At 40.2% G+C, this 25,804-nt stretch overlaps 4 protein-coding genes across 6 annotated transcripts; 2 read left to right on the top strand and 2 right to left on the bottom strand.

Annotated features, from left to right (window-relative positions):
- Window positions 1-3,032: 3,032 nt before the first annotated feature.
- On the bottom strand, window positions 3,033-6,600 carry si:ch73-361p23.3 (tumor necrosis factor receptor superfamily member 4). The gene is made up of 7 exons (XM_035149738.1): window positions 6,478-6,600; window positions 6,189-6,311; window positions 5,845-5,979; window positions 5,681-5,750; window positions 5,330-5,583; window positions 5,138-5,239; window positions 3,033-4,308 (listed from the first exon to the last, which is right to left on the bottom strand). Exons 1-7 carry the CDS (start codon window positions 6,557-6,559, stop codon window positions 4,220-4,222), a joined length of 855 nt encoding a protein of 284 aa, XP_035005629.1. The 5' UTR covers window positions 6,560-6,600; the 3' UTR covers window positions 3,033-4,219.
- Window positions 6,601-8,986: 2,386 nt separating this feature from the next.
- ddi2 (DNA-damage inducible protein 2) lies at window positions 8,987-17,808 on the top strand. 3 transcript variants are annotated; one of them, XM_035152385.2, is made up of 10 exons: window positions 8,987-9,402; window positions 10,699-10,828; window positions 11,179-11,511; window positions 11,617-11,743; window positions 11,839-11,966; window positions 12,130-12,258; window positions 12,896-12,999; window positions 13,132-13,324; window positions 14,895-14,943; window positions 15,262-15,355. In XM_035152385.2, the coding sequence occupies exons 1-9, from the start codon at window positions 9,265-9,267 to the stop codon at window positions 14,903-14,905; spliced, it is 1,293 nt and encodes a 430-aa protein (XP_035008276.1). In that variant the 5' UTR covers window positions 8,987-9,264; the 3' UTR covers window positions 14,906-14,943; window positions 15,262-15,355. The 3 variants fall into 3 exon arrangements, with proteins under 3 accessions (XP_035008276.1, XP_035008274.1, XP_035008277.1); XM_035152383.1 differs by lacking the exon at window positions 14,895-14,943 and having other exon boundaries at window positions 15,262-17,808; XM_035152386.2 differs by lacking the exon at window positions 15,262-15,355 and having other exon boundaries at window positions 14,803-14,935.
- Window positions 17,809-18,533: 725 nt separating this feature from the next.
- si:ch73-15b2.5 (rho guanine nucleotide exchange factor 5) lies at window positions 18,534-23,428 on the top strand. Its single transcript, XM_035147890.2, has 12 exons — window positions 18,534-18,957; window positions 19,047-19,184; window positions 19,257-19,321; window positions 19,412-19,710; window positions 20,584-20,744; window positions 20,823-20,975; window positions 21,049-21,178; window positions 21,273-21,347; window positions 21,982-22,074; window positions 22,196-22,344; window positions 22,539-22,703; window positions 22,793-23,428. The coding sequence occupies exons 1-12, from the start codon at window positions 18,743-18,745 to the stop codon at window positions 22,848-22,850; spliced, it is 1,701 nt and encodes a 566-aa protein (XP_035003781.1). The 5' UTR covers window positions 18,534-18,742; the 3' UTR covers window positions 22,851-23,428.
- Window positions 23,362-25,512, bottom strand: cplane2 (ciliogenesis and planar polarity effector 2). The gene is made up of 5 exons (XM_035147902.2): window positions 25,178-25,512; window positions 24,729-24,881; window positions 24,466-24,590; window positions 24,202-24,341; window positions 23,362-23,914 (listed from the first exon to the last, which is right to left on the bottom strand). The coding sequence occupies exons 1-5, from the start codon at window positions 25,287-25,289 to the stop codon at window positions 23,692-23,694; spliced, it is 753 nt and encodes a 250-aa protein (XP_035003793.1). The 5' UTR covers window positions 25,290-25,512; the 3' UTR covers window positions 23,362-23,691.
- Window positions 25,513-25,804: the final 292 nt, after the last annotated feature.

Raw genomic sequence — 25,804 nt, 5'->3', positions numbered from 1 at the left:
TTGTATATTATGTATATCATCTGCACCATTCTCATAACTCTTGCTGGCTTTTTCTGACTTAGTCCAAATATACATGGAGTCTCACTATAAAACAGACTTAATTGTTGAAATGGAACAAAAGACCTTGGTAAAGATCATACAATCATCCTTGGTGGTATTTAATCATATAGATTAATAAATTAAGTTTACCTCTGAGACTTCAAAAATAAACAACACACGTAAAATGTACTTTTGTTTCAGCTATTAAACTCTGCTACATGAAGCGTTTTCAGCTAATTTGGAGCAATCTTCCCCAAAACCACTGGACACCTGTTAAAATATTTAGTGTGAATTTGCACCCTTTATGTGAGTTTAGTATTGACCCGATATTAAAGTGTTATTATGTGAAGGATGACAAAACACGGCTTTGCTTTTTGTCGCCCAATGTTTAATTTAAACCCCCACCAGTGGACATTGTGTAGTTAATGGTGCTGGTGTAATGCTGTAATGTAAATGCCTGAGGATTTGTAAAGAAGTTTTATTGTGAACTTGCTGTGCGTGTAGTGTGACTTGGTTTGTTGACATTTGGTGCAACAGGGTCTGGTTGGGGGTTTCCTGATGAATGAAAAAAAAAATAATCACTGTTCAGTAGTGGTAAGAAAATGAGTAATTTCTACTGTGCAATGATATCACACATGTATTTGAGAGTTTATTGTTACTGCAATGGTTGTATGGACAACACACAGTCAATTGAATTATGATAAAATAAGACATGGAATAATCTATAATAAAAATCAATCATATGTTGTAGCCTTGCTGTTGTTGCCGATCCTCGTCAATATGTTGTGGGCTCCACCCTGAGAACGTAGAGCCATTTAATCATGAGTATGACATCTCCCCCATCAAGACCACATGCTGCACCACCGAGAGTATCGAGGTCACGTAATTCTCCTCTCTGTCACACAATCACATGGTCACATGAAAGCAGTTTTTCTCAGTAAGTGACATCACCACAGACGCACTAAAGTAGTCAGTGACGGTGTGTAGGCACGATACTGAGATGAAGGGACACTGGTTTTCCCTTTTAACCTGTTCTGCATAAGCACCACCCCCTCGTCCCCATACACACACTGTGGGCATTTTCGGTGACAGTGTATGAAAAACACATGCGCTGTAATACTAAAGGTTATGACATCTGATGCTTGTGAAATCATCGCCCAAACTCCAACACTGAAGATGTATCTCTCATTCTAAATCTGTCACAGAGCAAACATGGGAAATACGGTGTTGTATATATCTCCTCGTGAACTTTTCTGGCTAAAGTTTAGTTTTTACGTAACCCTGTGTTCTGGTTTGCATGAAGACAAAAGAACTCCAAGAGAGAACGACTTATCCACCTTAATCTCAGGAGCCGTACTCTACAGGATTATTGGTGGAACTTCCGGTGAGATCGCTGAAGAGGCAGTAAAGTAGTTAATCCCAGTGGCTAACACTAGTTGTTCCAATCTGACGGCTGACTCCCGAGGGCAGTTCTTAACCAAGTAGTTATCTCACGGTCTATTTTGAAAACTTTGTTTCTTGATTTTGTTTTAGTATATTTAACTAAATTTGTTGTGTCTAAAATGCCTAACACCCTGGTACCTCTCGCTGCTCATAAGAAATTGTAAGAAACAATTCGAAAAATAACTGAGGTATTTATGAGTATAATGTTTCCACTTGTGATCTGTAATAATGATTGTCTGGAGGGAGAGGCTGTTGCCTGAAGTCAGTTAGTAAAAGTAATAATACAAGTAATAATAATCTAAAAAACGTTAGTTAAAAAGTTAAATATTCAAATCAGTTGGTTGATTGTAGTACTTGAATGAGTAAAGTCGTCGTATTCAATGAGGCAGCTACTTGTACAAACCCCAATGGAAAGTATCTCGTTCAAGCACAGTTTTTTTTGTAAAACCACACGCAGACTTCCTCCGTCACTGACATTTACTGAAAGTGTTGGACTGTTTCTGGCATGTACTCTGAAACAATTCTCTTAGTCAGTTGCATTACTTGTACATGGTCCCAGTTCATTTGGAAAATCCTCATTTACACTCTGAGGGAAATAAGTGCACTTTGAAAACAGAGAACAAAAAATGGAGTAAATAAAGCACAATTACTATATTGTATTTAAGTGCAGTTTTGAGGTACTTGTACTTCCATTTTATGACACTTCATACATCTGCACCACTACGTGTCTGAGGGAAATATTGTAGATTTTGCCCTACAACATATATTTGACAGCTGTAAGTACTAACACTAAAAGTAAATTATGGACTTACAAAATTACCCAAACTAGATCAAGCAATCAGTGGTTTCCAAACACTGATTGAATTGTGAAATCTGTGTCTGAGGTCCCTTGTGTCTACAAGTTTCAGATGTCTAGCAGCAAAGAGGTCCCAGCTACTTTGAATAAACTTTGATTTCTTCTCTTTAAACTTGTTTAATTCAAAGAGAAAAGTTCAAAAACTGAAAACTAATTTGTGCATCCAACTTTCTTTATAATTTTCTTGTATTCGCCACATGAACTTTTGAAAGGGCCTGAAGCCTATAGGTTGCGAACCTCAGAATGCTAAATCACCTGTATTTATATTTTAGAATCTCTCAACCGCTTTGCTTTACAACTTGTCTCCTATTCATCCATTCACATGCACATTCATACAATGGGGACACATGCAGCATTAGGAGCAGGAAGGGGTCAGTGTCTTCGAGATACTCTTTGGAGGAGTCAGGGTTAGGAACCCTTTGATCTCTTGATGACCAAACCATCTCCTGAGCCTCCACCTTGTCCAGCTACAACCTTAAACTGCTGCTTACATCACACTGATGCATTACTATATGTAAAGTGAAAATACAATTTCAGTAAAAGTGAGCATTTTTCACTTTTGACACTACATTTTACTGCCAATAATATTTGACTGTACTTTTACTTAAGTAGGGTGTTAACTGCAAGAGTATCTTTACATTTGTTGTCTTGGTACTTTTATTCAATTTGAGGGTATGAATACTCAATGCAACAGTTTTAAAAATAAGAAATGTCAGTTCATTTATTTTCCTTGAAGTGTGCTGCAACACCATAGCTGTTGAAAAAGTAAATGAGTTGGATGAAGTGTGGATTCTACTGGCATCTTAGAACTATACAGAGTACATGCTATTATTTGAAGGCTTGTATATCTAATTTCTTATCAAAACACAAACAAATAGCAATAATGAGGACATGCTTTCATATTAAAGTGATTTGGGGAAGTCTCCAGTGAGTTATGAACAACACAAAAGCCCACAAGCCTCACAAATGTCAGTCTCTCCAAAGGTTGAAATGAAGACGTGACAGGAAGTATTTCTCAGTGGGAAAAAGAGGCGCATTATCACCAAAAGGGGAACTACCCCAACCCAACTGAAAGCATGTTTTTGCCATTACTGTTTTCAGCTTAACAGACATGATACCAGTGGAACAGAACTGAAAAACAAAACATGACAGACATAGAAACACAAGGACTGAATGAATAAAGTAAAATGCTTTTCTAAGGCTCTTTAGCAGTTCACAAACAGTTTGGATCAGTGCTACTTATTACTACAACAATACTGATCACACTTTATATTTCTCAGAAAATTGTCTCATTGAACCATATCACATTATAAAAGGTCATTAGGCTTAAAAAAATAAAAAGCAGCAAAATAAACAATATCAGAGCTTTTTACAACCTGTTTGAAAACGGTTACAGACATATCACAAAAATCTACCTGTGATCAATTTGAAGTTAAACAGTATTTTGAGTAAAACATCCTAAATTACTACTCAATTCCCTTGTGTATAATGTATTTGATTTCATTGACTCCATATTACCAATTAATGTACCTTAGCAGTAACTAAACACAGTTGTGTGGAAGCACTTGACATAACTTTTTTGAGTAAATCCCAAAATAGATTTTTTGAGTGTACTTTACTATTCAAATTGAAGCTGATAAATAAAATGATAAAAAGTGAGGAACGTTACATAAATATCTTTCAGGTAACTCAGTGGATACTCTACTATGACAGTCAAATATTGACCAAGGTGCAAAATGTGAATACAAGATACAATACAGGTACACACATGTTAAACCCAACAATATGAGGAATAAGTAAATTAAGTTATTCATGTGATGCTCATCAGATCCAGAAATTCACATTATAAGTCGACAAGTTCACTTCAAGGAGAGTTTCACCTCACGGCTCCCCAGGATTCAGTTTGAGAGAGGAGGACTGGCTGCTGTCGCCACTCTCCTCAACTGGCCTCCGACACAATGAGTCATTTGCTGAAAACAAACATTAAAGCATCTTAAGTTAAAATGGGGAGGCACATAAGCTGGTAATATAATAACCATCATTTTTGCAATGAAAAACACAGATAAGTATAGAGACAGTGGGTTTGGGCTAAATAATAATGACTTAATAATAATCACTTTAGCCTGCGCAATGAGTTTGATGTTCATATTGAAAGGAAATATGCTTATCCAAATTCTTGCAAAGAATCACATGAGATTATCAATCTTTTATGCCTGTTTGCTAAATTTGAAGCTACGGCCAGCACTTGTTACTTTAGCCTAAACTACGGGGAAACAGCTAGTATGCTAGTAGTATGGCCCAACGAGATTAAAATATGTATACCAGCACCTCCTAAACTCATCAACCAATATGTCATATCTTGTTTGTATAATCTGTACAATTAGTGTAGTATATAGATGTGTCAGTTTAGGGGCTGCACACTTCGGAGGTATTGTCAATCGATGAGACGTTATCTCATCGATTGACATCGAATAACTTGTTCCAACTTAACTGAACAGCTAATGGTACAAATGTTAAAGAAAACCAAAGGGCATTCAAACTTTTATCGTAATGTCCAACTGCAGCCCTGTTGCTAGGCGACAAAAATTACTGCGGGACAAGCTGGGGATGCCATTCATGGAAATTGGCCTTGGGACTTGAAGTAAGGTTTCCACTCTTTTATAAGCTAACATGGCTGCTGGCTGCATAGCTTCATATTTAGCATAAATCTCATCATTTAATTCTCATCAAGAAACCAAACACAGTGTTGCACTATTACTTGAAATGCACAGTCAGTTTACTTTAAATCCAGTGACATACTTGGCACTGGTTTTCTCTGCACACAAGGGGCATTGTGCAGCTTGCAAGTCACAGCAGTGAGAAGAAGCAGTCCAATGATTCCAAGTATGATGAGGCCCGTACCTGAACGAGACAAGTACAAAGTTACAAGTTACTTTGGGTTAATGTTATTTTTCAATCGGAGGTTGTGAGAGATGCCAACAAACGTTTCACCAATGTGGTTGCCTGTGTTTGAGTTGGGGGAAGGCTCTATTTTTCCATTTGGCTTGGGGGTGACTTTGTGTCCTGGAGGAGCTGTGGTGGTGGTGGTGGTGGTCATGGTGGTGGTGAGCATGTTCTGAGTATGGGTCCCCTCAGGTGGATGCTTGGGTGGTGTGCGTGTGGTGTAGGATGTAGAGTTAATCCTCAGCTCATTACAGATGACATCTGAGGTCTTGGTTCCACCAATTTTCTCCCCTGACTCACATCTGGGATGAAGGATAAAATATAAAGCTGTAAATAACAGATAACTTTGTTTATATTACATGAATTTTAAACAAAATAAAGAGGATACAGGGGACATACTTTTTCCACTCTCGACAGACAGGTGAGTTGATTCGATGGCTGAAATGTGCCTCTTTGCATTTGAAACATTCTGACATGGAAAAAGAAAAATCTTTTATTATTATTTTTAAAAAGATGATGTTTTTTGAACATCCCAAGCAGTATTGTGTGACCCCTCTATGTACCTTCATGTCTTAGTTCAAATCCAATGTCACATTTGCAAGTGGAAGAGGTCTTGTCCCAGGCGACAAAATTTCCACGGCACTCACATTTCGTGTCTGTCTCTTTCGTGCATTTCTGTTTCACAACGCTCCCCCGATCTACAACAAGAGCAACAGTAACGACAACAATCTATTGATTAAATGCAGGCTGAGTTTATAAAATCAACTTGTTAATTTGGGAATTGAAGTTTAGACAGGAAATGTAGCTCACAAAGGTTTGAAAATGTTTGGCTCTATAAACAGATTCATTAGTAATTCTAAAATAAACATCTTTTTAAACATATATCATACAAAAGTTCAACACTCACTTTTTTCACAGTTTGTACATGCACGGCACAGAAGAGAATTATTTTCTTCAGGCTGGAAAGATCCATCGGGACAGACTTCACAGTCTCCACTGCTACTGCTACTGATTCTCTTTACTTTGTGACCTTGATTATTTCACAATATCATGAGAAATAATGGACTTTAATAACAGTAACACACAGCAGCACGTGGCATAAAAAGAGAAAATATCTTGAAAGGTAAAATTTTTGTTTTTTTCTATAACATTTTGAAGAATGAGTAGGAAACAGTTGTACAAAAGTCATACTTTACCTTTCGGGCAAGTTATAGCGTCCAAATCAACAATAAGTTGATAAAAAGTCAAAGTGAAAATAAGAAGTTTGATCAGAACCATATTTGATGCTTCTGTGCCGAGAAGTGCTGCTGTGAGTTTCCTACCAGAGAGACTGAGAGAAAGAGGAAATGCCACAGAGAACGAATCATCCCCTTTTTGAACTGACGTAAGAAAGATTTTTTGCATTTACAATCACGAGATGACAACTCTAACTCAACTGGAAACATTTAGGTTTTGTTGTAACAAATAGGAGTGAGGCCACTAATAAGTCAACAACCAAAATTAAATGTATGATGTATGTATTATAATGTCTTGCTTATAGTACTTTGCGATGTGGATTGTAAGCAATCAACAAATGGAAAATCCTAAGAATACTAACAAGTTACAGTTTGCATGTTACAACTTGAATTACTGCCTGTTATACAAACCTGTCAACCCTCCCATTATCATTAGTGATGTCTTTTGTGATGCAAAACCAGGAACCTTTACAGCCACAAATGTGATAACTGTAAAATTATTTAATATGCAGGGCGGTTTAAAGAAATATTACTGAATTCTGTAATTGATATTTTATAACACAATAATTTGTGTCACACTTGGGCAGATTTCTACGATGCTACATTTTGATCATTTCAATGTTTAACAATGAAGGAGAACCAAATGCTACTTTCTCATTTGTTTAGATACTGAATAATTAGTCAGTAATTCAATTGTTCAAACAACACTTTGACTTTTGTGTTCAACATTATATAGGCGTTGATGTGAAATAAATAATCAGCTATCTGTACTTCTTTAAGATGCACTTTATTTGTTATGGCAACATTAAAACTGACAAAATTTACAATCATTATCTGGGCTAGCAGTGGCCTATTCTCCATTATAACGTTTTTGCGGAAATATTTTCATCTTTTGTGAAAAAAACATCTGTTGAGCTATTTTGGTACATTTACTAACCTTTTACCGGGTTTCTGTTTTTCTGTCAGGACCTATAGGAAAAAAGTTGCTGCAGTTGACTGACGGAAACTATGCAGCTTTAATTTTTTTTTGCCAGTAAAAAGACGTGGAGTCAAAGGAAACGACCACATATTCTTGACAAGATATAACCACCAAAATGCTGAAGGCTCACGTCATGAAAATACACCTCCGCTCAAGATTTTGCTGGCTGTCGTTCAGTGAGGTATGAAAGTCATTTAAATTTAATTAGGGCATTGAACCCACATTCTTTGGTTTATAAATAGAATTGCACTTTGTAAGCACATACCTCCGCCAAGGCTCAAAATTCCCCTTAATTGCAACAGTCTGGACCAAATTTCTAATTTTTTCCTTTATGATGAACTGTTCTCTGGGAAAATGTTGAAAATGTTGAAAAAGTTTTAATGAAAGGGAAAAAAATAAATCCTTGATCCCCCCATTTTCTCCTTATGTCTGCATAGGTTTTTGCTGGCTTCCTCCCCCTGTACAAAGACATGCAGATTGAAGTAGGATAATGAAACTAAATGGACCACAAAGTGAGAATGTGAGTGAGAATAGTTGTTTGTCAACTCATCACCACATTGATGAGGTATGTGCAAAAGTGTAGCGCATGCCATTATATAGCCGGTGAATATCTCCCATATTCCCTCCGGTTGATACCGACCTCATTTGACTGATATTTGAAAATCAAATCTCTCATTTCCTCATAGTTGTGTAGTTTGTGTGTTAAAATAAAACTTTTATCACCTAAGATCAAGAAATGTGAAAGAGGTCTGAGACTTTCGGACTCTCAACATAAATTAAAATGGTGCCTTCAAATGTCATTGGAGCAAAAGAAGACTGAATGAAAGATTTTGTTTTGATCTATTTTTTAAATAGTTTCAACTCTTTTTATTCCCCTTTTTTTGGAAAAAACACAGAAAAAAAACAGGGATAGTGTTGACAGCACATGTAAGACGTAATCAGTTTATATCTATACAGAGATGTGTTAAATGACAAAATGAAACGGTATGATAATAGTAAAATAAAATAAGGCAAATAAAGATATACCTAAGAGATAGAAAGAAGCATTGTTGTGTAAGTATAAAGAAAGAGGATTAGTTAGTGGTGTCAGGGAACACTGATTGAAGTTCTAAGATTATTGGGCTATTATTGAGGCTAATCAGAAAATGCCTGTATGTGAATAAATAACTTTGCATATAGAATGAAAAACAGTTTTTTAATAGATTTTTTTCAAAGCTTTTATTGTAAAACACATCCTAATCAACAGCAATAAACAATGGACATCAATAAACTCATGAGGGATTGAGGGAAAGAAAAGAAAAGAAATAGTTTAAAAATGTAAATAATACACACACATTAACTTGTTAATGTTTTGCTTTATGATATATTTACTGTTTGAACCTCGCTTCAATATGTGTAATTTTCAACAATTCCGGTAGGGGGTGGTAGTATAACGCTAACATTAGAAGAAGAAACCGCTCGCGACAGTAAATTCTGTCATTACGACATGTCGTAAACCAGCCGGATGAAATGCGGCACCTCTGAGCAATATGTGATGTTGTTTAGTTAAAAGAGAAACTGTCACATCAGGCTCGTGCTTAGTAAGCGCCAAGCAGTCACCGTGTTCGCGTTGCTTTGCCCCGTCACGCTACTTCCGCTCCTGAAACACGTCTTTACGTTCGGGCAGGAATCTAAAGAATAACTGGGGCTTTTCCTCTGTGAAACTACATTAACCGCAGTCTGTCACAGCGGGTTCGTCCGGTGATCGCGCCCCTCTCCTCCGACAAACGATGCTGGTCACCGTGTTCTGCGCTCCGAGGGACCGACCAGAAACCACCTTCGCCCTCGATGTGTCCCCGGAGCTGGAGCTGAGAGACTTTGTGGCACTTTGTGAGCTGGAGTCCGGGATCCCAGCGGCGGAGATCCAGGTCAGACCCGAGCTTCGCTGCGGCCGCCGAGCTAACGCTGCTAACGGCTAGCGAGCTAGCTAACGCGCTAGCATGAATAATACTTTTGCTGTTTTCACGGAGGCGGTGTTGCGAAAGTATTTGTCAACAACAGACACAATTGCAGACGCGGGTGTCCAACAGGTGACACCGAGTTTCAAATTGACAGTGTTGCCTTTGGGCATCTTTAACTTAACTGGAAGTCAAGCTAGCTGCTGTCTAGTAGTTAGCTTGGGTTGCTGAGCTTCACTTTGTTTGAATTAACACAATTAACAGAGTATGTTGTTGCGTTTCAAACCCATTATTTTTAAATCCAGCGTCAAAAAACCATGTTAGTAAACGGCTTCTCAACATCACTCAGTAAATGCGGAAGGAGGAGGCCCGACAATGACTGTGTTTACTTTCATGTTTTGTACATGTATTTACCTTTGCTTAGCTTTGTGGCCCTAGGTTTAGCTGTGTATTTGTATTTCATTGTATATATATTATTGAAACAGTACTGTGTGTAACTGAGAGAGCGGTCAGAAACAAGGGCCCACTATACTTGGCCTGGGACGTAGGAGGATCATTCCTGGCATTCATTTGATTTTAACAAATATTTTTTTTTTTATTTTGATAACTAGCTAATGATTTAAGTCACTATATGAGCAAAACATGTTAAATCTGTTCAAAGTCCACCTGCTATGTTATGAGTTTCTTTTTCTCGTTGCTCAATGTGATAACAAGATTATTATCTTTGTGTATTGTGTTGTTGGTTGAACAAATGAAGCAACCTCATGGCGGCACCTTGTGCTCTCGAAAACTAATATCTCTTCTTTCAGATTATCTATAGACCAAATTATTATCTGAGAAATTAATCAATGATAATTATATATTTTTGCTGCTGCCCTTAAAGTGTACAAGTGGTGACATTTAGATACTTTAGCCAAGCAAGCCATTATTATTCACTCGGAAAACAAGGGTTTTAAATTCCCTCGCCTCCCTAACATCCGTAGTTACAGTTTGGTGGTTGTTGGCACACTGGAGACAGAAAGTGAGATGAATTGCACCAATACACTTGACACCATGATGAATCATATCTGGCAGTAATTTCACTTCCCAGATCTTGGTTTGAAGGTAGCTCTTCCATCATCTTGATAACCATCTGAAACTTCTAAGGCAATCCACTGAAACCTTTTCAATATATAAATAAAGTTATAATTGTTATTTTTTTGAAGTCCTAGACATTGAAACTGTATATTTCATTTAATTTACTGCCCTGTATATTTCTATGTCCAGATCACATATGTAGAACAGACCCTTAAAGACCCCACTCGTGCCTTGGGGACCTATGGTGTTAAAGATGGAGATGTGGTGGTTCTCAGGCAAGCTGACAGAAGGCCACCACCAACACAGCCAGCCTTTCCAGGTAATGCATGTGTTTGTAAAAATCACATTAAAGAAATACTGAGGTTTCAAGTAAGTAGAAGAATCTTCAATTTAAAATGTAATTTTGCACCTAAACAACACAAATAAACCTGCAATAATGCTGCTAATTCTAGTAAGAGAAGTAGACCTGCAGTTTTTTTATGTGGGAGGGGTGGGATACACAATCAAGGTCGGTATCGAAAGTATGTGGGGGGGAGGAAGGAGCAGTTATATCGTAAGAGTCAATTGGGTAATGTTAGTGTAAACAAAAAGTAACAATATTAAAAAAAACATTTATTTGTTTTATGCAGTGAGCTAAACTCTCAGTCTCTGTCCTCTCTGCCCATTTAGGTCTGCCCCATATCGACTTTCGCTCCATCACAGTCCCGGGCACCTCTGCATCAACCAGTCAGCGTAGTGCCATCAGGCCACACCAACAGGCTCCACCACAGCAGCAGTCACCGCCGCAGCCACAGCCTCAGCCCCTGCCCCAGCCGCAGCCGCAGCCGCAACCGCAGCCTGCTGCTCAATCTTCCACGCCAACAGCCTTTCGCGGCTCCTCTCCTCAGGGGCTGGACGACCCTGCCTTACTCCAGCAGATGCTGTTATCCAATCCCCATGAGCTTTCACTCCTGAAGGAGCGAAACCCACCGCTTGCTGAGGCCCTTCTCAGCGGAGACCTGGGTAAAAGAAACAAAAACAGCCATCACATGCCATGATTCTTTTACTGTCAATAAGATATGAATCCACCATGTTAGTATAACTGTCTGTCTTTGTAACCGTCCTCAGAACGTTTCACCAAAGTGCTGCTGGAGCAACAGCAGGATCGAGCTAAGAGAGAGCAAGAGAGGATCAGACTTCTTACTGCTGATCCTTTTGATTTGGATGCACAAGCAAAGATAGAGGAGGATATTAGGTATGGTCTAAATGCTGTAGAGGTTTTTTTTTTTACCACTTATATTCACATCTTCTTTACAAAGTGTCTTACCTTTGGATTTGTATGTGTTCCAGGCAGCACAATGTGGAAGAAAACATGACAATTGCAATGGAGGAGGCCCCAGAAAGCTTTGGCCAGGTGGTTATGCTCTACATTAACTGCAGAGTCAATGGCCACCCTGTGAAAGCTTTCGTTGACTCAGGTAATCAGCATTAAATCCTGACATGCTTGTTTTTAGCAGATATGTAAACCATAATATCGTCTGCTATTTCAACCTCACTAATTGATGAATTTATATATCCAACACTGGGGGTTCCCCTACAATATTAAATGGTTAAACATATCCTGACGTTTCCAATTTTTAGGGGCTCAGATGACCATCATGAGCCAAGCATGTGCTGAGCGCTGCAATATTATGCGGCTGGTGGACCGACGCTGGGCCGGGATCGCTAAGGGTGTGGGCACCCAGAAGATCATTGGCAGAGTTCACTTGGGTTGGTGTCAAATAGTCTCAAGCCTTTTTCTACATGAATATGACATAGTTGTAAAGTTGAGTTTACCTCAGTTGCGGGATGTCTTTAAAGTCAACCTCCTATTTGTGTGTAGCCAGTTATGTTTTTAAGTATTCAGCGTCCCACTGGCTATAACGGTTCTCCCTTGAGATTCACGGGAAGCTGGAGGCAGTCCCCGCTGATTCGGGGCGAGAGGCGGGTACTTTTAGGATTTTGTACAATTTGTGGTTATGAAATCACATATTAAGAAACTTAATCACAGTTTAACAACCAATGGGTTAAACTAAGTATTGTTTCCATTGGAGAAGATGAATTCCTAATTGTAGGGCTGAACCGAATGCTGCGATTATTGCCATGATTTTCAATGTCAAAATCAGTGTTTAAATGCTGCCAATCATACAAGAAATAGTAGTCCAACTTTTTTATTATGCAGCAACATCAATTATTTCTATAATTTATGAACACAACTTGCATCTGTGAAAGTGCTGTATTCCAACAAAGTTAAACGTTCTATTCTATCATTCTATCATCCTATTACTTCAACTGCATCCATATTCAAGCCTGTCTACCTGATAGTTCAGTGTTGTTGACATAGTGTTGTCCTGTTGCACTCATCTAGCTCAGGTCCAGATAGAAGGGGACTACCTTCCTTGTTCTTTCTCCATCTTGGAAGACCAACCGATGGACATGCTGCTTGGCCTGGATATGCTGAAGAGACACCAGGTGTGAGGCCCTTCTGTCTGATCACAGTGTGCACTACTGCATTGAATTATACAGGGGGCTTTCTTTTTCCAGTGTATAAGAAGAAGAATTATACAGATTCATTATTTGTTCCTTCTTTTTCCTTTTTTGCAGTGTGCTATTGATCTGAAGAAGAACTTGCTGCTAATAGGCACTACGGGCACTGAAACCCGTTTCCTGTCTGAGGCGGAGCTGCCAGAGTGCGCCCGACTGGCATACGGAGCAGAGGGTCGTGAAGACGCCCGTCCAGATGAGATAGCTGACAGGGAACTGGCAGAGGCTCTTCAGAGGTCCATACAAGAAAGCGGTATGAACCTGCTTCTCATTTCTGCACCTCAGCCTGTTTTTACGGAGGTTTTTCCAGTTGAGGTGCAACTACATTTGCATGTGCCACATAAAGCTTCTTACTCTCAACAATTTATGTGGTCATCTGAATCATCACATAACCACCTCATGTCACCACAGCAGATAAACTGTGTTTCCAGAATAATGTAAGATCGGGGCACTAAAAGATTTTGAGCATATCTAAGCATCTAAAAGAAGATAAATAAACTCTTGGCTGAAATAAATGTTTCAGGCTTAAAGAAGAACACCCATGAGTCAAAACTGTATCTCGGTATCAAAGTTATTGAGGAAAAGCCTAATTAGCAGCTTTCTTCTCCAAAGGACCGTTAATTGGGGTGATTCTTAGGCAGTAGACAAGCCACATAGTAGTTTTCTGTACGTATTTAAGACCCATCAGAGGCAATATTTCTTCACTGTTGGACAGTCCATTAATGTTAAGATCCTGGGCTCATTCTGCCTGGTTTTTAGTACCATGTACGTTGATGGTTGATTCACTGTATTCACTTTGGATAAAAGCCTGAACTTAAAGGTGCTGAACTACGTCACGCTTCACCGACTTGTGAAAAAAACAAACAGGTGAACAGCTCTTTGTGCAGCAAACAAACTGCCCATTTCCAGCAGGCATGTTTACAACAGGTGCTGCGCTAGCTCATACAGATTGTCTGTTGAGCAGCAGTGCAGATGGATCTCTGAATGAGTGTGTGAACAGCACTCGAAACCACCTACAAATACAAACTAGGAGGAAGAGCTAATGCTAAGAAATGTAGGGGGTAAGTTGTACAGTCAGAAATGTGCTTTCTATTTATCTTCTCAAAGTTAAGACAATTTCTTCTAATTATGATTTCTGAAGAATGAAAAAAATGTATAATGTATAAAGTGTATAATTGTTGAAAAGAATATCTCAACTGTGTGAGAAAAGCTACAGAGGAAATGCTGCTGGTGATTAAAACAAGACATTCAAATTACATTCCCAGAAAACTGCTTTGGCCCAAATGTATGACCATACACATTGTGCTTTTCATGTGTATGCTTTGCCAAGTTGTTGAGTGTTGACATAATAATTATGTTATCATCAAAATGAAAAGGCAACTTGAATGACTTTCATGGTCTCAGATTTGTGAGATAGTTCTCTGATAATAAGATGATGGTCTCACTAACTTAAGATAGATTTAGCAAGACAGTCAGCCATGTCCAGTAATGGCTGCAGATTACAAATAGAATCCAAACAAACAGAAACAGTGGAGTTGTGATGCCTTTTTGTGGCATCAATCAACTGATAGTCTCATTATCTTACGATTAAGTGCTTTGATCAATCCTCTTTCTGACGTTGCCTCAGGTTTAGTGATTGCACTGTCATCCCTTTCAGAACATAAGATCAAGTTGTTTTTTTGGATGACACTTTTCACATCTGTGTGTGTGTGTGTGTGTGTGCGTGAAAAGGCTGATAGGTTGGTGCATGCCCCGTGTGCGACTGCTAACTTTCTCCGTCCCTTTGCATGATGCGTGTGGTGTGTGCCTTAACCCCTGAGCAGGACAGCACTGATGCATTTGGAGACAGCTGGAGAGGGCCCTACCAACCAGGTACTGCAAATTCGCAAGTCCATTGCCAGTGCTAAGTCCATTGCTTTTTTTATTACTTTTGATTTGCTGTTATTTTGCTGCTGGATTGGTTAATTGATGTTGTACTTTAATGTTTTACTTTGTGTATTCTGATACCAATAACCTTTAAAGCGGTAGAACATCTGTTATTATATTTCCAGACTTTCAGCGAGGACATTTTTGCTTTGTGTTGTTTCCAAAACTTTGAATGAAAATGAACATTATTTAAAGTAGTGCTCCCAGACAAGATTCACATAAATTCCTGCTGTTGAATTCTGCTACTGTTTTCTCTTACAATAGACACTGCAGATGGACAAACTACCTCACCACAGCCCCCATCATTTACATTACCCAGAACCTTAGACCAAATGTCCTCATCCACCTCCCCCACCCAAGGCCCTTCCTCTGGCCAGCCACAAACCGTGGAACCCTCTCAGTCTGCCCCAGCCGCCATGGAGCAGGCCTCAGCACCAGGGCAGAGCCAGGACCAACATGGCGTTCAGGAGCTTCCTCAACCTTTGTGCCCCGCAGAGGCTGCTGGTTCTACAACTCATCAGGTCCAACCTCACCCTCTGCCGCTCCATAGCAATTCCGAAATGTCCCCTGTACCCAGTCCATCAACAGACGTCCTCCCAACACAGTCCCCTCCTGCAGACATGACAACATCGTCCCAGTATCCAGAGGGTGAGGAACATTGTACAGCCTCAGAGGGTGATGCTGAATCATTTGAGGTACTGAACAGCTCAATGACCTCCCAACCAGAGGAACTATCCCCCATTCAACCCATGGAGCAGGAGACGATTGAGCCCCACACCGCTAATTCCACTGAAGCCTGTCAGAGTGCTGCTAGCCAACCGGACTCAGTTGAAATGGAGTCTCCCACCGCATCCCACGGCGAGGTGACCACCGAGAGGGACCCACCTGAAGCAGAGCGCCGCTCCAGCTCCGACAGCATCCCCTCGCTGGCAGCAGCTCTGATGGAGCTCCACGAGCTGCTGGTAACCAACAGCTGTGCTCAGTCCCAAAGCCGCAGCACCTCCTGCTCCCCGTCACATCCCTTCAGACAGGACGCAGACGAATTGGTCACCGAGCCCCGCACCCCAACACCTGAAGACACCCAGCCTACCCCCTCCACTGCTATTACTATTACATCTGGTGCAGAACCAAGCGATGCCAAAGCCAACCATGCTGCTGCTGTGTCTGATGAGGGACCATCTAAGTGTCTTGTGTCCGACCTCTCTGGCCAGGATGAGTATCTTGGTGGAGATGAAGCAGAGACTGTGGAGGAACAAGGGCCACCTCAGCATCCAGATGGCTCTGGGGAGAGGGGGGCAGATAGAAGTGGGATAAATGAAGTCGGTAACATCAGCATCTCTCAGCCTGAGCCAGAGGCACCTCCTGATCCTGCTGCAGACCCGGAGCTCAGGGAACCTCCTGAGGGGCAGCAGGGGACAGTGGCAGCAGATGGACAAGCCTCTGGCACCAACAGCCCAGACACTCTTGGCCCCCAGACTGATCAGACATTTCTCAGCCCTCTGTCAATAACAGCTGGCTCATCTGAGGAAGTCTCTAGCACCACGTCCTCCTGTGTCCCTCCTCTTGCTCAGGCTGCCCAGCCTTCATCTGCAGCCCCTCGTCACCCGTCTCCACATCCCTTTACAGAACCATTTCCTGCTGAGCACATCCAGAGAATCCAGGCAGCTGGCTTTTCTGCCAGGGAGGCTGCAGAGGCACTGGAACAAGCCCATGGGGTTGTGGAGCTAGCTCTGCTGGCACTACTAGCCCGCAGTATCACTGTGCCCACCTAGACTCAACCACTCGTGTGAGTCCCCGGCCTCTGAACTCAGCATCTGTCTTATTTATACCTTGTTACTGATCCAGATGTCTCAGCTCCTTTTTACCAGGGAGCACATCTAAACACAGGGAAATGCTGTCTCTTGGTTTGTCATGAAGAATATCCAAGAACAAACAGGACAACCGCTAATTCTTTTCTGGATATGTGAGGTGTGTTTGCATGCAGATGTTTTGGTGCCCACCCATTTCATTTGTTTTTAGAGATTTGGTATTATAGATAGATTTTCTTCTTTATTTGTTGTCCAACTTTGACATTTTATTAAATGCCCAATATATAAATGGTTCTTGAACCGCTAAACTTTGTTATAATTTGTCATTAAAGCAGCATCATTTCTACACCCCATGCTGGACTGCCCCAGTCTGGTGAGCTTTAGATCATTCAGCACAAACATGGCTATTTGAAACGATTTGCTGATTTTTCTTCTTTTTTTTGTTGTTGATTTTATGTTCGTTGCCCCGTCAATTTACAAATCAGAACCTGTTCATGGAGAAGCTGCAGTTTAGTAGGGTTGATCATTTCTGATACAGTTTACAAATCACACACAAGAGGAAACCCCTAAATTCACAGCCATTCTCACACTGAAATATTGAGTGAGCCACACGTGTGTATGTCTGTGTTGAAGTATGATCATCATTTTTTGAATCCAGTTTGTGTATTGGAGAAGGGATCTTGTACTGTATGTATCATTCTCCACAGTTTGAATGCGCTGCCATGTATTGATTACATATCTGTTTGTAGCTCCTGTTCAGAAAGTCCATGTTGTGTCAAATCATCCTAGTGTGTGTTCATACCTTTAAACGCATCCACTTTCATTTTGTAATCTGTTAGAATTTAGCCATTCGCAACTGTCAAATCTTTTGTCACTACTTTCATCGTATTATCAAGGATTTTAATGGCTTTATTTGAGTCAAGCACCGACAATGTTCAGGCAGATCGAATTATTTACTTTTATGAAATTTTAAATTGCAAATAAAATGGAACTAGTATTTGTATACCATGTGATACAAGTCATTTTTCAAACCGAAATGATATGACCTGATATAAGAAAGTTATATCAGGCGTCACTTTGGGCTCAAGGAAATTGTGATGGGAATGTTTCAGTATGTTTATACAAGCAGTGGCTCATAATTGGCAGGTAATTTACCAATGCAGTGGAGGGATGGAAATGCAGTACATTTACTCTGCTACTGTACTTAAGTGCATTTTCATATATCTGTGCTTTACTAGATTTATTTTGGGGTACTTTTACTCCACTACATACATCAGAAAATGTCTGTACTTTCTACTCCACTACATTTTTACAATTCATTTAGCTGATATTTCAATTGTTTTATTTATATATATATATATATATATTTTTTTTTTTTTAAGTAATCAATATAGGGGGTTAATTCATCCAATCAAAGCACAGTGTTGAAGTAATCAAGAAGTACTTTACTTAAGTAAGTAAAATAAGTATAAATATATAGACAGAAATGTACTCGATTGAAAGTGCCTTGCCTTAGGGAATAGGCTACACTCTGCAAATACCTTTACTTTTAATACTTAAAGTATATTTAAACGCTAGTACTTACTTTTACTCAATTAGTAAAGTTAATGTGGCACTTTTACCTGGGAATTTTTGTTGATCTATTTGTACTTTTACTCAAGTAAAATGTTTGAGTAATTCATTGATTAAGATAATCAAGACTGTGTGTTGTAGCACTAATCTAGTCTTTCTGTCATCGTCCATCAATGATCCGAGACCTTTGCTCCTGTGAGGAGTATCCCAGCTGACTCTGGTCTGTGTGATTGCTGCTGACGGCTCAGAGTCCACTGAACTGAGACCATTTAACCTCAGTGTTTGTGAGGCAGACGGAGGAGAGAGGTGCTGTGGACAAACACGTCACAGAGCAGAGTTTTAAAATAGTTTCATGCTGAAGCATCATGGCTCAATCTGATTACAGAGAGGAGAACCTTAGCTCTTCGAGCAGTAGCATCATCGCTAATCTACATTCCTACTTTGGAAATATTCATGTACCGACCACGCATACGAGAGAGCAGCTTTCAGCAGAGTTCCCCACTTTGGAGACGGATGGTGCACAGGACAGTGGAGCTCTTGATGAGAGCGACGACTCCCTGCAGCAGCATGAAGACAACAGGTAAAGATCTCAAGTACTGTAGAAAACTACATTCAGCTTTTTACATTTATGTAGGATTTTGGTAATGAAACATATTTGTCCTCCGACAGCTCTGCCATAGACATATCGTCTGCCTTGAGGTCGGTGGCTTTAAAGGGCACATGGAATTTGGCAAAAATGCTCTCAGTGCCCAAGCTGCTCTCTGTTCTCATAGTTGATGACGAAGATCAGGATACAAATGCAGCCGGGTAAGAGAGGGAATAAGTTATCATTTATATATTCTGTGTACTCTCTAAATGTGGCTTGCTTATTCAAACCAGGGAGGGAGAGCCAGTAGAGGAGGAAGAGTGGAGCGTGTCGTTCCAGTCAAAGTACATCCAGTTTTGTAAGCATACCTTTCTCCTCGAGGCCTCTTGTAAGTCATTGAGTTTATCGTCAATGAAAAGAACCTGTTGTATCTCTCTCCACTCTGCAGTCCCTCTGTATCAGGACTACTGTCTGCAGGCGGTGAAGAATGATCTGCACAGTCTCGACAGGAGTTTTCTGTCTGAACTGATAACGCCGCTGTATCTGCAGGGTCTGCAGTTCCGTCTCGGCCCTAGTTCTCATTCTGAGACCATATCTCCACAGTCGCACCCTGCTGAAGCGACGCCATCCTCGCCTTCAGCTCACCCCATCAGGGTGACTCCATGCACCCTTTGGCAAGATCTAGATGAGGTGAAGGAGTCTGGCCTGCTCTGCAGTTTGACTGCCAGAGAGATTCGCCTTCAGGAGGTATGATGGTCTCTATTTCATGCTTTTACTGAGACTTAACTTGGGATGTTTGGAAATGTAATTAAATATGAAGAGCTAGAGTGTAACCTCCCCAAGGCCTCAGTCTTTTTAAATTGGCTCACGCTGCACCAAATTTTACACTCACATAGATATCACTTTCCTCAATGTGCCAGATTTTTTTCATCCAGATATTTCCTGGGAAAACCTTGAACATTTTGAAAAAAATCTCTATTTTACAATATTAAAGAAAGTGAAAAGAAAACCCTTGGTCCCTACCTACTCTGAGTAGCAGGCTCATGTACAGTCTATGGTCAGGTTCAGCTTTACATTGTTTTACCTAAACTCATCTTTTGTTCCTTTCAAGCCACATCATATGGATATTAGCAACATTTAGCACGTAACATCTTATTAGCCTGCAATGGTAAGATGCTGGATATTCTTACTGCAATCATGTTAAACTTTTTGTGTTTACCTCTGAAGTTCATCTTGCTCCTTATAGCATATAAGCTTATAGGAGCTTATATATTGTACATTTTTGACCTGATTATAAAATGCTAAGTAACTTTCAATAATATAGGCAAAATGTCACTCATTAAGGAATTAAAAGTGGCTTAGTTGGGGATTATTTATAATGCCAGATTAATCTGTAATATGTTTTCTATAGTCTTGGCAAATGTAGGTTCTTAGCCAAGGTAAATACATTTTCAACCCATTATACACATGGCAGACTATTCACACTCAGTACTTACCTGGATCATTTCAGTGTTTTGGTTTTCAATGGGATTTAAAGACTTTTATAAAAATCGAATTTATCCTTCAACGTCCAGGGAAACAAACTGGAGAAATAATTTTCTTGCTTTTCTTCATTTGAAGTCCATGTTTGAGTTGATTGGTTCTGAAGCGTCCTACTTGAGGAGCCTTGGAGTCGTAGTCAATCATTTCCAAGCATCGAAGGCACTGAAGCAGACCCTGTCGCCGATGGAGCATCACTTTTTGTTTTCCAACATTCGTCGCGTCATGGCAGCCAGTGAAAAGTCAGCGCTCCACACACACAACCTCCTCTATATTTGAACTGGTTGTGTTGACGTCAATACTGAGCTAGTGTCTCGTAGGTTCCTCATGGATCTGGAGACGCGACTGGGAGAGAGCGTGTTCGTCTCTCAGGTTGGAGACATTGTGCTCCAGCATAGTTCCGAGTTTCACAAGCTCTATGTGCCCTATGTGACAAACATCATGTATCAGAAGGACCTGGTCAACAAGCTGCTGTAAGTGTCTGTTCTGTTTTAAACACCGTCAACATTTGTAAATCAAATCCATTCACTCATCGTCTTTTTCAAGGCAGCAGAACAGAGACTTTGTGATTTCACTCAAGAAGCTCGAGAGTGACCCGGTTTGTCAAAAACAGGATCTCAAGTCCTTCCTTGTCCTTCCCTTCCAGAGGATTACTCGTTTTAAACTTCTGCTGGAGGTGGGCATCTGATTGAAGTTTTTATATATTTTTTTTAAATCCTCTTGGTCCAAAATGTTTCATAAATCCTGTTTTTTTAATTTTTTTATTTCAGAGCATCCTGAAACTGACTGAACCAGACTCGGAATCAATTTCAAATCTTGAAAAAGCAATAGAAGTCATTCATGAGGTAACGCTGTTCACTCTCAAGTGCACAAATGTGAATAATCATGCCAAGATAGAAGTCAACAGGGCAATGACAGTTAAGTAATGTTGTCGTGTAAATTGTGGTTATGAAACTGATTAAACGAAGTAAAAAAACTCGCAATGTGAACTATCGCAACTTTTGATTAACATTTTTAATGTTTCATTTAGATTGAACATCAGAAGCTGCTGAATTAGTCCAAAATGTTTGTTCAACAAGGAGATTTCATGAGTCCTTGTTTTCAAATTCTATGTAAAATTGCATGTCATTAATTGATTTTACTGTTGTGGTAGATTGTTTATCTGAGGCCTCATGTGTGGGTGGGGGTGTATGTGTGTGTTTGTTATCAAGCCATGCAGCAAGTTAAAACAAGCCCAGTCTTAAAAGATTACAACATTAAAGTGATGTGCACATTCATTTACCAGTAACTGTTCTCCAGCATTGTTGGTCTGAGGTGGGTCGTTTGCATGTTGAGTAGTTTAGGTTTAACTTGATAATATTCCTGCCCATAAATACAAATCTGAATGCAGGCCTTTGACCTGTATCATTATTTCTACTCTGTAATATTGCTGAACACGTAAAAGGTCAGAATACTTCATCACTGTTCTTCTCTCACCAGATTGTGACCGACTGTGACAAGGGAGTTCAAAAAATGAAACAAATTGAGGAGCTGGTCTGCCTGGAAACGCTGCTGGATTTTGACAAAGTGAAGGTGACGAGATTTATTTTTCTTTTTTTTTTTTTTACTTTAAAACAGGCTTCATTGTTCTCAATACAACCTGTAGATGGCAGTAAAACTTTTTATTACCACCACCTCCTCCTCTTCCATCCAGGCAGTTCCTCTGGTTGTGAGTGGGCGGTTTCTGGTGCACCAGGGTCCCATGAGACAGCTGACTGTGGAGGGGACTTACAACTCCAGAACATCATTCATCAGCGTCTACTTCCACCTCTTCAATGACCTCCTGATCATCTCCTCCAAAAAGTATTTGAGAAACACTCGTTTTTAACAAATTTAAATATTCAGTAAGTAAACAGTATACTTCTGCAGTCTGGAAAGGTGTAAGATATATAATTATAATTTCCAGATGAGAAACCAAACATCCCAGCCAGATGCTTTAGTTAATTGTTGGCCATTAATCACCACTAATGTGTGATCTCTCTCTGCATCATGCTCAGGGATCAGCGGTTCATAGTTCTGGATCACACCGAGTTCCCTGCACATGTGCGTGTTGAGCACCTGAAGACCCAAGTCCTGAATTTACCTTCAGACTCCATCCTGCTGCATCTGTCCCAAAGTCAAGTAGGACATCCCACTGCCATGATATTTGTCACATACACAAGGTTAGAGAGAACTCCCAGTGATTCATCAATTAATTCTCTTATGATCAGCCAGTTATTCATCGGTCATTTCTTTCTTTCTTTAACCACAGGTCAGATAAAGAGGCCTGGATGAAGTTGCTGTCACGTGAACGGTGCATGACAATTTAGATTTTTAGCCGTCAAACTTTGGTTGTTTTAAATTGCACGTTAATAACTTTTCGATAACTAACTTTAATGTTCACCCTTGAGATTGATTGGAATTTGACTGCACTTCAAAATGTTCAAACTCACATGACAACATAAGACATAACACAAGAGAATTCTAACAAGCACAAATTCACATTAGCAGACACATGGAGTAAGGGAATCATTTTTTTTACTTGTATTTAACACTGGCATCTTAAGCAATGTTCTGTTTTCTAATTATTAATATGTTCTGACCTTATTACATCGACTTAAAGCACAAATGTCTAAACCAAACACTGATCTTCAATGTGAAATATGATTTCATATTTAGCACAAACTTAAATTAACATTCAGTCTGAGAACTTTTATGATATTGATGATTGACTGATGTAGTATATTGTTTAAAATGTATAACCTGGTTAAAGATAATAGATGTCTTATATTTGACTGTACAGCGGAGGAAGGGGACCACAAAAATAATGTAAAGTCGACATGACTAAACAAGAGGCACTTGGTGTTTATTTCTTTCAACAAAACAACTAATAAATACTGAATCTGGATTTTAAAGACTAAGCAATGATGGTATTCCAGCTTTATCACATATAATATATGATCAGTCCCAGATAGAATCTGGTCTTAGATCATGATGTCGACACATCAGCCTGCTAACATACCATGAGAAGTTAAGACCTTTGAGCATAAGCATCCATCTCTAATGCCTCCATCTCATCCTGAGGGAGCTGAGATTCTCCCAGACCAGCTGCGGAGCACAGTCCCTCAGCGGCAGACACCCTGGGGTCCATTTCACCTCAACTCCTCTGCATCAGAGAAGAGTCACTGCCTCCTGCTGTGATGGGTGGCGGGCTGATCCAGCTGTGACACAGTCCTGATGCCACAGCTGCTCTGCCAGGCAGTTGAGGAGCAGAGCTACGTCACCCAGCCCATCGCTCACCTCCCCTCCCACACGCAGCAGCGGCAAACTCCATGTCTCCTCGAAGTCCCTCACGTCTCTCTCTGCCACGTCACAGTGCATGAAGAGATCAAATCTAAACCAGAATTAAGGACCAATGCTTGTATGTATTTACTTAGTTTAAAAAAAACCTTAGGGTAAATGACAGTGTTTCAGCTGCATATCCTTAATTTGTATGTACAATATGAGTAGCACAAGTTACTCCTGTGTATATTGAATGAACTGGTGACCAAACCCTTTGACATGAGTACATAACTGTGATCGTTACTTTATTAAAATGACTATAAATATCTTGAAAGTTTAAAAAGCTTACGAGTTAAAGTGCTCAACTGAAACTGTCTATAAAAGAACCCAAAAGGATACTTGGTGCCGACCACCAGTTTTGCGACTTGACCCACAGACGGCCCGGTCCACTTCCCAATCTGATTTGACAGGTCATCGAAGGACGGCCTGTCAGTGAAGGAAAACAGGAAAAGGACGGCGTCCACCTGCTCCTTACAGGACTGAAAGACACAGGACAGGGATGGGACACTAGGTCTATGTGATGATTCCAAAGTACTTTTGATACAAATGTAGTCATTCACAACTCGGTTGTATAAAGAAAAAAACTTTATATTTTATACATACCGGAAGCAAATGGTCAAATCTACGCAAGGCGTTCTCTCCACAGTCCCACAGCTGTAGACGGAAGAAAAGCACTCGTCCACTTTCTCTCAGCTTCACCGGCCAATACACCACGGTCGTCTCAATACCTTCAATAACAGGAGATGCACATTAGTCGGACCCTGTGTAAAGATATTACAGTTTTAAGTGGTTTGATTTATTTAAAAAGTATTCCACTAAGTCACACTGGTTCAGGAGCCTGTTGCAAAGTCGGGGCAGGGACCCACCTGTTGTCTCGTAGTGCACAGGTGGAATATTGCGGCCTGCGAGTCGTGCAGCCAGAGCAGTTTTACCAACTCCACTCTTTCCAGAGATGAAGATCTTATAATGAACCGTGTCCACAGCTGCATGCGGGGGCATCACTGGAGACTCCAACAAGCCTGGAAAACACGTTTTAAAATGACCAATAGTGTTTCTCTCTTGGGGTTTAATATGTAAATGTTTTCTCATACTTTCCATGATTTAACTTTTACAGTCTCCAAATCAAGATGGCCAAGAAAATTATTCAACCAACAGAAAATATGGTAATGCCAACACATGAGAAGATTATGTATGTAAGCATACAAGTATTCAAACATATCATTCAATACTCGAGTAACTTCAATTTGTATTCCAGTACTTAAGTAAAACCACGTGTTGCACGGCGGTGTATTTATCAACCGATTCTTAATCCTACCGAAGTTCTTGCGTCGTTTCTTGTGCAGGATCTTGTTGAAATATTCTTTGCTGTCTTTACATCGATGCCAGTCACTGACTACGACTGATCCAGGAGCAGGGACATCTGCCATGTTGTTAGCTCTGAAGCTAACGGAGGTAGCATCACACGGAGCAGGCAGACGTGTTTAAAGCTAAGTGGTGTTAGCTTGTGGATATCACAACATGTGTTAACTATAAAGAGCTTTAAATAACTGTGGGCAGAAGTTAGTGCGTAAAACTGGAGCCGCCTCATAAACACTTCCGTAAACCAAAACATCCCATGACAACCGCTCTCGTCACTTCCGCCTGTTTGTCGTGTTGCCTTCAGGTGCTTCAAGAAGTCGTCCATCACAACTTTTATGGAGCTAATCTCTCAAAAAGCTGAATTTCCGGTACATTTAAGACACGAGTTGTAGCCGCAGTTAGTGTCTCTCAATGTATTTTCACACACGTGGGTCCTAGAGGTAATCCTTTGTTGTTATAATGGATAAAACTGGCAGAGTTTGAAAAAGCCAGAGAATAACCTGTTCCTAAAGTTAGTAACTCAGTTTATTATCCAGGCAGATACTGGTGGCGGCCATCTTTAGCAGAGGGGAGTTTTCAGTTT

This window comes from Hippoglossus stenolepis, chromosome 3 (assembly GCF_022539355.2).
Source record: "Hippoglossus stenolepis isolate QCI-W04-F060 chromosome 3, HSTE1.2, whole genome shotgun sequence".
Lineage (NCBI taxonomy): Eukaryota > Metazoa > Chordata > Actinopteri > Pleuronectiformes > Pleuronectidae > Hippoglossus > Hippoglossus stenolepis.
The sequence above is the reverse complement of the archived record's forward strand: the minus strand, read 5'-3'. Positions and strand labels throughout refer to the sequence as shown.

Excerpts from the sequence above, each read along its gene's own strand:
- si:ch73-361p23.3 (XM_035149738.1), bottom strand. The coding sequence starts at position 6,559 with ATGGTTCTGATCAAACTTCTTATTTTCACTTTGACTTTTTATCAACTT. Across the intron at positions 5,751-5,844 it reads ATTTGAACTAAGACATGAAG|AATGTTTCAAATGCAAAGAG; the intron begins GTACATAGAGGG and ends TTTCCATGTCAG. Across the intron at positions 5,584-5,680 it reads GTCTGTCGAGAGTGGAAAAA|ATGTGAGTCAGGGGAGAAAA; the intron begins GTATGTCCCCTG and ends CCTTCATCCCAG.
- ddi2 (XM_035152383.1), top strand. The coding sequence starts at position 9,265 with ATGCTGGTCACCGTGTTCTGCGCTCCGAGGGACCGACCAGAAACCACC. Across the intron at positions 11,744-11,838 it reads AAGATAGAGGAGGATATTAG|GCAGCACAATGTGGAAGAAA; the intron begins GTATGGTCTAAA and ends TATGTGTTCCAG. Across the intron at positions 13,325-15,261 it reads GAGGTCCATACAAGAAAGCG|ACACTGCAGATGGACAAACT; the intron begins GTATGAACCTGC and ends CTCTTACAATAG.
- si:ch73-15b2.5 (XM_035147890.2), top strand. The coding sequence starts at position 18,743 with ATGGCTCAATCTGATTACAGAGAGGAGAACCTTAGCTCTTCGAGCAGT. Across the intron at positions 18,958-19,046 it reads CAGCAGCATGAAGACAACAG|CTCTGCCATAGACATATCGT; the intron begins GTAAAGATCTCA and ends GTCCTCCGACAG. Across the intron at positions 20,745-20,822 it reads GTCATGGCAGCCAGTGAAAA|GTTCCTCATGGATCTGGAGA; the intron begins GTCAGCGCTCCA and ends AGTGTCTCGTAG.
- cplane2 (XM_035147902.2), bottom strand. The coding sequence starts at position 25,289 with ATGGCAGATGTCCCTGCTCCTGGATCAGTCGTAGTCAGTGACTGGCAT. Across the intron at positions 24,882-25,177 it reads GAAACGACGCAAGAACTTCG|GCTTGTTGGAGTCTCCAGTG; the intron begins GTAGGATTAAGA and ends CGTGTTTTCCAG. Across the intron at positions 23,915-24,201 it reads AAACTGGTGGTCGGCACCAA|ATTTGATCTCTTCATGCACT; the intron begins GTATCCTTTTGG and ends ATTCTGGTTTAG.